The sequence below is a fragment of the Seriola aureovittata genome, chromosome 11 (genome assembly GCF_021018895.1).
Source record: "Seriola aureovittata isolate HTS-2021-v1 ecotype China chromosome 11, ASM2101889v1, whole genome shotgun sequence".
Lineage (NCBI taxonomy): Eukaryota > Metazoa > Chordata > Actinopteri > Carangiformes > Carangidae > Seriola > Seriola aureovittata.
Window position 1 is genome coordinate 6,201,675 of NC_079374.1, and position 10,550 is coordinate 6,212,224.

Genomic DNA, 10,550 nt, shown 5'->3' on the forward strand with positions numbered 1-10,550 from the left:
CCTGTTTGGTTTGAGCCACAAATGGAATGCTGCGCTCTCGCTCCTTATTTGGTCATATTGAGCCTCATGAGGATGTTGGTGTCACTTGTATTATTGTCCTACCCATTAAGCATCCGTTCCACGTCTTTTAAAACTGAAATTACCCACCGTAGCGTCAAAAAAGAGAGACAAACTTACCTGACTTCAAATATACTCTGCTAAAGTGTTTTTACTTTAACCTCGGACAGACTGTGTGCTTATTTGAGAAATGTGTTAGTTTCTGTTTCCTGCCGGAATCGGTGCGTGTGCGGTCCTTCTGTTTCCGTATCTGAGAGGAGAGCAGCGGTGTGATTTCTGAGGAGACTTATCTGTCAAAATGCAGGTTGGTAAAAGCTTCATGATACTTTTAAACGCTGTGGATTGATGTTGCTTATTGAGACAATTTAACAGAGGTTGTTGTCGACGAAGTGTATCGAGATCATTTTAGAGCAGAGCTGTGGAACTTAGCTAGCAGTGAAGCTGGGCGTATCAACAGTTTAGAGCTAGCTTCACCGTTAGCTAGCAGATTGCTCAATACTCCAAACCTGTACAAGACACACACACATACACAAAGAATATGAACATCAAATTAGCTGGTAATAAGGCTGAACTGGTTTGTGATCAATCGATTACGTGGTAGACAGAAATTTAGCTGATAACGGCCTCGAAAACGTAAATACTCTTAAGTGACACAGCGGTAGTAGAAATGTTGTCGGGCTGTGATGTATTTCGACTTAACCTGTAGTCAGTCTACAAAATGTTCAAATTGCAAAAAAACGCTGAAGTAAACTTCCAGTTCTCCAGTTAAAGGAAAAGTTGGTTAAGTTAAAGTAATATTGTAACTTATATTTTCCTCAAGTATCCCCTTAACTACTAAATCGGAAGCTGTGACTCAGAAACTAACTTCAGCGTTGCGGTGTCTAATGGAAATCCTCACATTTAAGTGTCTGAACAATCAAGCTGTTATTATGAGATCCAAAGTAAAATCCACTCAGATAGATTTCTGTTCTTTGTAAAAGAGACCTGTGTATGTGCTTTGTTTTCTCCCCAGGACCCAAACGAAGACACAGAGTGGAATGATATCCTGAGGAAGAAAGGCATTCTTCCTCCCAAAGAGGTACCTAAAGAGGATGAAGAGGAGGAGGAGCTGGCTCTCCAACAGCAGTCTGTCGGTAAGCTGGTGTACACATCAGTATTTCTTTGTGGCTTAATGTGGGAAATACATGTTTCCACCACACAGAACGTGGTTCAAAGTTACAATTTACCCTGTTTGGTTTTATTTGCAGATGTACAAATGAAAACCATGAAAAAAATCTATCAAATGTAATATTTTTTAAAAAGTTCAGTGTTGGCTAATTTGACCCTATTCAACTGATCACTGTTTACACAATTATTTTCAGAACATGTAAAATCAGCTGCTGCCACTGTTGTTGTTTCTCTGAACAGTTAAAACATATGAGAGCATGACACTGGAAGAACTGGAGGAGAATGAAGATGAGTTTGGTGAGGAAGATGAGGCTGCCATCGAGATGTACAGGTGAGTGGAGGTTATGCAGGCAGGGGATTGGTGTATTGAGCACCTCATGGACACTGAGTTCTGCTATATTCGTCAATTCATCATAAAGTGTGTTTGTAAAATTTCATGTCCACTTCATCCCAGATATTGTAGTTAAAAATCTACTCACCATTTTCAAATGAATTTTTGAATCTCTGACTGAGACTCTCAGTTCAGTCTGTCCGTATACTGACGTGAGTTGCGTCTCTTTGCAGACAAAAGCGTCTCGCAGAGTGGAAGGCAACTCAGATGAAAAATGTGTTCAAGGAGCTGGGGGAAATCTCAGGGCAAGACTACGTCAAGGAGGTCAACCAGGCTGGGGAAGGCATCTGGGTGGTGCTGCACCTCTACAAACAGGGGTAGGTCATCCAACCACATCAAGCACTTGAATGTGACAAAAACTCTTGAAGTCTTGTAGATGTAGGGCAGAAAAAAAACTGAGTTGATATTATGAGTTGAGTGAATTGTATGCTGCTGGAAGAGCTGGGTGAATTATATACATACAATCTCTTATAATGTAAGATTACACACATCTTGTCTGGGTTGAGAATATTTGCTTGTCCTCTGCTAAACTCATAGTTTTGGGAAAACTTTAATCCAAAATACCTTCTGGTTGAATATGAGAGTGTACATGTTGAGCAGGACTTAAACCCCAAACCTAAATACTGTCTGTTGTGTTTTTTTGGTGCTAAAAGTTAATTAATGGATTAGATGAATGACAGAAACTCAGCAACACTGTTAGTTCAATAAATTGTCATTGATCAAATAAAAGATGTAAAACATTCTCTGCTTCATCTTCTTAAAAAAAATGTTTGTTTTTTTTTCACCCTGCATCATCTGGAACTTGTGTTGAGAACATTTCACTATTTTCTTCTGACCCCCTAAATGCAAAGTGACAGTGCAGCACTAACAGCTCTTTCAACTTCATGTTGTTTCCCAGCATACCTCTGTGCACCCTCATCAACCAGCACCTGAGCATCTTGGCCAGGAAGTTCCCCCAGACCAAGTTCCTCAAGTCCATCTCCACCACCTGCATCCCCAACTACCCCGACCGTAACCTGCCCACCATCTTTGTCTACTTTGAGGGGGAGATGAAGGCGCAGTTCATCGGTCCCCTGGTCTTTGGAGGCATGAACCTCAAAGTTGAAGGTAGGAGGAAAAGTTGCTCACTTAAAAACTGCATCACAGACAAGCTGTTGTTTCATTGTGTCTTTTACTTTAAGTGAAGGGTTTGTAACTTGCCTTGTTTCTCTCCCAGAGCTGGAGTGGAGGTTATCAGAGACCGGGGCAGTGAAGACAGAGCTAGAGGAAAACCCCAAGAAGCAAATTGAAGACAAGCTAATGTCATCAATCAGATGTTCGCTCCCTACACGAAAGGACAGTGACTCTGAGGACGAGGACTATTAGGAAAACAATGCCTGTCACTCTAAACCAGGAAGACCATGTGGCTGCTGTGTGGGAAAACACTCAAAGGACCCTGAAACGTTTGACGATGCTTCGTGCAGAGACGGTATCTCCTTTATAAGCAAGTACAATTCATATTTTAACCATGTAGGTGGCGCTCTTACACAGGCGCAGTCCTGCTCAGGGGAACTTTAACAGGACACTTGGCAGGAGAGAATCGAACCCATGTTCTTGTTGTTGAACCTCACTGTACGTCTCCTTGGGAAAGCAGGGAAGACAGCACAACAGTCACCCTTTTGTAATTTGAAAAAACGTCCAACTCCATCACCTGAATCTTTACAAAAGCATCAAAGACAAATTTTAACTTTTTTATTATGTTTGATCAGTTTGTCACAAAAAGTACATGTACTGTATTTAAACCTGTTAAATTAAATGTGAGTTCACCTCTTTGCCACAATAATCGTTTCTTTTCTACGAGCTCTTTTTTTTTTTTTTTTCTTTTTTGGAATCTGTGTCACTGTCGACCATAAAGAACTTGCTTAAGAGCTTATTTTGAGTGTTTTGTTTGTATTTTGTGACACCCCCCTTTCGTGTGTAACAGTGCATCATGCCAAATGTGCATTTGGGAACATTTCACCACAAACTTACACCACTTGACATTTGGAAGCAGGAAGACACGTGGCAGCCATGACAGTGCAGTGCTATATATATTTTTCCATCTATACAATAATTTATTTTCTGTTAACAAAAAGTCTGCTGGAGATTCTCTGCGTCGCTCTTTCAGCTGATTTTGGACGGGACGTCCAGAGGAGAAGCCGCCTGCTGCTCTTCTTCTTCTGTTCTCATTTCCTTTGTTTTTCAGGTTTTTCTTTTACAATATCCCCTCTGGCAGTTCTCAAATCTTCTGTTTCATTAGCAAGATGGAGAGAGAGACAGAGAGAAATCAGTGTCAGCAGTTAATCGCACCTGAACAGTGATGTCGTTTAACGTGATTTATGCTGGCTCCTTCTTGATCACTGTCGCTACTTCTTTGCTACCTGAGTAGGAAGCTTCCTGAAAAGGTTCATTCTTAATAGGAATTGTTCCCTCTTAAGTGGGTTACACAAAGATTAATTGAATGGGAAACATGAAAAATGATGTTCTACTACTCAAATTTAGATTCTTTTTCTCAGACTCTTCCGTAATTTCTTTCTTTTTTTGCTAATAAATAATTCAGGAAGTTGGGAAATATGTTTATTTGCTTAGTTAGAAGGATTTCATCCCTCTGATATTTTAAATATTAAGCTACAGCCAGAAGATGGTTAGCTTATCTTAGTATTGATCTTTTCATCTACATAATTCCTGACAAGAAGGGAATAAGTGTATTTCCCAAAATACTGAACTACTTTTAAATACTGGATCGTTTTGCCTTAGATGCTGCTTCATTTTAAAGCGTCTCCAGCGGCAGAGGTTTGGAGTCACTGTTCTCAAACCCGCCAAAACAAGAAGCTTCCTCTGTCTTAACTGAATTAACACACTCCTGCAACTTCAATATTTCAAATTCCTGCCCAGAAATGTTGCCTAAAAATAGTTTTTCCTATGTGTCTGTGATACTTTTTCAATGTTTATGGTTTTGACATGACTGTTTCTTGTATGCATTCTCTTCCTACAGCATTTTCTCATGTTCCTGTGGGGGGGCAAGGGTCATAGCTTTAATCTTCTATAAAAAATTGACAGCACTCTTGATCTTCTATGAACATACAGCTGACAGTTACAGACTTAAACAGTGAATGTAACTTTAGTTTTCTCACCAGAAGTAGCACCTTCTTTCTCCTCTGGGAAAGCTTAGGCGACAGTCGCATCAGAGGGTGAACGGAGTGAGACTGGAGGAGGAAAGAGAAGAGTTTTCTTAATGATGATGAGCTGCTGTTTGACATGCCGGATGTCTGAGTGAACTCAAAGCAGACTTGTAGAAATTTTTAAGGCCGTGTTCGGATCAACAAAGACACTGATCAAAGTTGACATGGGTCTCAATCTTTGTAGGTTCTGTTATAATTAGTGAAAGTACAAAATATTACAATGGATTTATTTGCAGTGAGGTAGATCATAATACTACTGTAGTAAGTCTAAGGAATCAGTCCAGTGAATGGGCTAACTTCTGACAATCACGTCATTTAGCTGCGTAAAAAAGATCGAAACTTTTTTGGTAGTGAACTTTGTATTGAATGTCTTTTTCACTTCTGTTATCTGACGGTTTCTAATTTAAATCATTATTTTTGCCAGTTTTTAGTTATATAAGTCTTATTTGGTCGCTTCTAGACAAAGGCTTTTGTAGGGGAAAGAATGTATTTCTCAAAGTAAGGTGTCAAAAGAGTGTCATTTTAGTTCATCCCTACAGCCCTAGAAAAGAGATTTTAATTCAGGTTCACACCTTGCAGCAAAACCAAAATATAAAGTAATAATTTATTTTCGATTCAGCTTCAAGCACCGGAAAAGTCAGGAACCTCCTCACTGTCAGTGGAGCAGCGGATGTCATTTACTTACGCAGACAGAGAAAGGTTATATTTTTCTAAAATGATGTCATTCACGTTTTGAACGTCTTTAAGGAGTAACGGCCACCTGGTCTCGTTCACTGTGAGCTCTCAGAGTGAACCAGCAGGAGTCAAATCAACCACTATGGGCAACTGATCCAACATTTTAAGACACGATGACCGTAAAAGACGATTTGTTCCTCTGCTCACCTCATGCTGTACAGCTCCAACAGAGTTACGCGCTTTGGAGTAATGAAACAGAAACTGAAAACAAAGAGGAGAAATTTGAGAGTGAGTGAGTTGCTGCTGAACAATTATTAGAAATCTGAAAAAAAATAAGGAGGAAAACTTACTCTTTTGAAAACATTCTGGACTTGTTCCTGTGGGGAGACACAAAATCATAAAGTATAATCGCACAGAAATCACAAACCACTTAATTTATAAAAAGGTGCAGCATAATAATTTTATGATCATTTAGCCCCTTGCCACATAACAGCACCACCTATGTCTGTGATGGAGGCAAGTCCAAATCTTTCTTTCAGGTTTCGATCAGCAGTTTCAGAAAATGTATTTCTACTAAAAACGTAAAATTAGTTTTGTATAAACAGACCTGGTAAAGAGCCGATAAACAAACCAGACCATCAGTGTTGTGTTTACAGTTAATTTAGTGACGTGGTAAATCTGACAGAAAATGTTAAAAAATACTGTTGTGTGTCTTTAAAGTTTAAAGTCACCCACCTCATTCTGGTCTCTCCACAGAACGTCACTCAAGTCATTACTTTGGATGCCGCGCACCTGCAGACAAAACGACACAATTCATTACGAATGAACAGTGGAAAGCAACACTGGTGCTCTGAGTTTCAACACTGACCTCTACAGCATCCAGGAGAAACAAGACAGATGTTATATTGCCTACATTTGGACTCAACATCTGCAGAAGAGTGGCTCTATGGACTCATTCTTTGGTCCAATAATACTTTATCTCTATTTTGTATTGTTCTGTTGTTTTTACAGACCATAGGTGGTGGTGATCACATGAGACTGCACAGACACAAGATGTTGGTTAACCACTGAGTTAGAAAAATGTGATAGAGCTGTTGATTCATGATCAGTGTGAGGACTCTTCAACCACCACGCCTCCTCTCACTGCCCTTCTGTTTTTCTGTGCAAACCCTTTAATAATGTTCATTTCTTTATCACAACCTGGAAATAATTTATCATAAGGATCAAACATCACTTGTGGAAATGGGACCAAAGGAGAGACTTAGAAAAAAAAAAAAAACATGCATGCAGTTGTCAGGAAGTCGTAATGAAATAGGAATAAGTTAAAATGTGGAAAAGATAAGTCACTACCTGTCTTAACGCCAAGCCATCTTCCCACCGATCATAGGGGCTGGCATCTGGGTACAGAGCACATGTTTCAGTCATTTATACCAATGGAAGTGTTTAAATGGTACAAACACGTTATTGCCATTACAATAATGAATACATTATACAACAATACTATAATAATATATAGTCCATAGGACTCTAAAGGTGTTTGTGTTGTGATTTTATTGTACTTAATTTTAGCAATATGTTCTATAAAAATCTTTGTACATTATTCTTATAAGGGCTGACAGGAAATACTTGGTACAGTATTAAATATACAGTGTTTCATCGATGCAGCTGTTTGTGTGAGCAGCTACAAACAGACCAGTACCTGCCTCTGCTCCACGATCAGAGATAAGAAACTACATTTTAATGAAAATCTAGAGGCTTTCTAAAAAAATAAAAAAATAAAAAAATCTAAATCTAATTATAACCCGCAGTATCTTGAGATTATGTTGTTCACTGTAGAGGAGTATCCCTCAGTCTCAACACTTCAATGGTAACTGAAAGTCTTTTTTTTGCACTGAACTCCAGTGGTTGAAAGTGAAGCTGATGTTTTGCTCAGGATGTGTTCAGTCACTGTTGCTGTGTGGGTGTGGTTAGTGGAGGAGCAGAGCACAAACTTTCAACTACAGCAGGTCCATTTTCAGCTTGGTATTAAGTCACTTGGTGATTAAAGTAACTAAATATATTTACCCAAGTACTGTACTTAAGTATAATTTTGAAATGCTTGCATATTATTTGAGAGTTTCAGTTTTATACCACTTCATACTTCAGTTCCACTTTATTCCATTCATTCCATTTTACTGCATTTGAAAGCTTAAGTTACTGCTTATTTTGTAGGTCCAGATTTTATATGCAAAATAAATGATCATCTTAAAAAAAACAATGCACCTTTATAGATGAATTGATTAATTAATTAATTAATCAATTAAGCTATTTATCAGCTGTCGATTAATTAATTTCCAGCTCTGATGTCTGATGAATGAAAGAGCAAACTAAAACAACAAGGCAAGTTTTTGTGTCCTTGAAGAAAATATTCACCAACCAATTCCACTTAATAATTCTGATTAACTGCTTGAGTATGAAGCAAATTTACTTAATAAGAATTAATGAAGACATTAGTAACACGTTATAAAACACTTGTTTTTTGCGTAAGGTTGAAGAAAGTACTTTATGGCATTTACCACTTTAAATGAACTTTATCATACTTTATATTTTATCTCCTTCCATCACTATATATGATATATTATAGTTATAATATTGTTCTATTGTTCTATAATGAGCTGTAACTTTGCATCCTTTGTGCACCCCAGGATTAACCTACTAGATGTGTTTTAAAAACAAACAAAATCCAAGCAAAGAGGGAAAATCCACAATAAAGGTCCAATTAGAAAGACACATTTTTGACCACACAGTTTACAGGTTCACTTGTGTATTAATCCATTTCAATAGAGATCACCCACCTGTCGTGCTCCAACATCCAACAAACCAGAGTAAACATAAAAGAAAAGGCTGTGGCACAGTTGACAGAGTCATGTCTCTGAGTGTCCTCGCTCCTCTTCCTCTGTGTTAGTTGCGCGCTTTTTGGAGAGGCTCTGCCTTGTGGTTCTCACCGGGCTTCTCACTTCGATGCGGTTCGGTTCGGTTCGGTTCGGCTCGGCTCGGCTCGGCTTGTTGAACTCGATCCCCGGCAGCTGTGTGGTCTGACCGCTGTACCCTCTGCCCGCCGCAGTTTAAAAGCACACAACTGCAGGCTGACAAGCATCCTCTCATACGTAGAGGTGACCAATCACCACACCCGCGTGCGCAAATCCAACGCACTCTCTTTTCTCTCTCTACACACACACACACACACACACAGAGTTTTCTGGGAAAACCATTTGACTGGGTATACTGGGCTGTGTTTTTTTTTTCTCCTTTTTAACAAGGCTGTGTTGACGTCAGGTTTTATCATTAGTAATATGACTGGAGCTTGGGATGGGAAGGGATGATAACTCTGATGAAACGCAGCTGATGAACTACAGTAAAAGTTGTAAGAGAGGTAGTAGCTGGGATGGGAACAGGTTACAGTATAGTATTAGTAACGCTCACTGCAAATTATTCCTTATGTACAAGGAAAAGATGGTCTGCTAATGTATCCAACCCTATATTATATTTATTTTGTTGCTCATCTCTGTTGACTTCCTAGTGTATTATGTGAAATATTTTTTTAATATTTTTAATGTATTTTATTTGTAGAGAGTAAGAGAGAAGACAAAGTTCTTTGCAGTGTAATGTTACGCTGTATTTAACAAGTTATTTTAAGTCCTTTTTATGTGTTTTTGGCACATTTCACTGTCAACCGATATCCTTCATGTGGGCTGGGAACTTGTATATGAATGACACAAACAAACTAGTGTAATGCAGGCACTATACTGTAGGTTAACATGAAGCGAGATCTAACCAGATATTTTTGCTTGTCAATCTCCAAGGCCCTTTAGAGGTCTCAGGCCCCGGGCAATCACCCCATTCCCCTTATGGTTAATCCAATTTAAGCATCAGCAGGTCAGTGGGTCGTCAATACATCCATTAACATTCATCTCTTGACCTCTCTGTGTGCCTGCCAATCAGGGTGCATAAAGTGTTCTCCCTTCTGAGGAGAGGCTGTGATGTGATGTGCGATTACGATCACTTCTAAATACCTGGTTAGTCTTTCTATTTGCGTGACATATTGCCTTGTATTTTTTTGCCTCTGCAACTTCTTTCAGAGCAGCAGATTTTTAAGGCACTAATTACCTTTTAACCACAACTCTTAGCAGCCATTGTTCTGTCATTATTGCACAAATCAGGTTTTCCTATATGCGAGTCAGATAGTTGATCCAAAGCCTGACTGACTGTTGTTTTATCTAACTGATCAGGTAACAGACCTGTCTTCAGGTTGTGCGCTGATGTGGAGACTGTATGTTGTTCTGTTCAGGGATTAACTGCTCCGATCAGGTAGACTGGAGATACAGCTGCATTTAGCCAGACTTGTTTGTCACGTTAAACTAGGGAATTACATTTCACTGACACCTGATTTTACACCAAAACCTGACCTTTCCAGGAAGAGTAAAGGTGACTGCTCATTGTCACACAATTTGGCTTAATGTCAGGCTGCTCACTGCCCTGCATTGTGGTGTAGTTTGGTGGAACACAATGCAAGTTTTGGTGCATCACCTGTTCGTCAAATAGAAGAGTGGTGGCACCCTAGATTCTGTAAAAGATCATATAAAAGGTCATATTTTAGGGCATGTGTAACTTTCACAGACTTATTTTCCTCTGCAGCACAAAAGTTAAAATAAACATGATCTCACCTGTAGTCCATTGTGATGACACACCAACTCCATAACTATCATCCGTCATAAATAGTCACAGACCAACTGTATGAGAGCATCCAGCTCCACTAATCAATATTTTTTCATTTGCAATTAATTAAGTTATGACGTCAAATGTGAAAGCAGTCGCTCGCAGCAATGAAGCCACAAAAAATTACCAATAACTCAGCAGCTCTGCTTTGTATTTTTAGCCTAGGCAGCTCTGATACATCCACTGTACACTACCTACCCCGACCCAACAGACAGGCAACATTAGAAACTAGCTTAAGAAGAGGGTGGAAAATCTAGTGAATAAAGAGCTAGAAAATTTTCTCAGAAGTTGGTGGAGTCCAAAAT

The 10,550-nt window shown here is 39.1% G+C and overlaps 2 protein-coding genes across 3 annotated transcripts; one reads left to right on the forward strand and one right to left on the reverse strand.

Annotated features, from left to right (window-relative positions):
* Window positions 1-264: 264 nt before the first annotated feature.
* Window positions 265-3,527, forward strand: pdcl3 (phosducin-like 3). The gene is made up of 6 exons (XM_056390088.1): window positions 265-361; window positions 1,070-1,190; window positions 1,465-1,555; window positions 1,789-1,932; window positions 2,514-2,722; window positions 2,832-3,527. Exons 1-6 carry the CDS (start codon window positions 356-358, stop codon window positions 2,978-2,980), a joined length of 720 nt encoding a protein of 239 aa, XP_056246063.1. The 5' UTR covers window positions 265-355; the 3' UTR covers window positions 2,981-3,527.
* On the reverse strand, window positions 3,332-8,666 carry nms (neuromedin S). 2 transcript variants are annotated; one of them, XM_056390090.1, is made up of 7 exons: window positions 8,325-8,666; window positions 6,841-6,887; window positions 6,226-6,282; window positions 5,841-5,867; window positions 5,698-5,751; window positions 4,768-4,839; window positions 3,332-3,878 (listed from the first exon to the last, which is right to left on the reverse strand). In XM_056390090.1, the coding sequence occupies exons 1-7, from the start codon at window positions 8,395-8,397 to the stop codon at window positions 3,873-3,875; spliced, it is 336 nt and encodes a 111-aa protein (XP_056246065.1). In that variant the 5' UTR covers window positions 8,398-8,666; the 3' UTR covers window positions 3,332-3,872. The 2 variants fall into 2 exon arrangements, with proteins under 2 accessions (XP_056246065.1, XP_056246064.1); XM_056390089.1 differs by having other exon boundaries at window positions 3,332-3,881; window positions 8,325-8,661.
* Window positions 8,667-10,550: the final 1,884 nt, after the last annotated feature.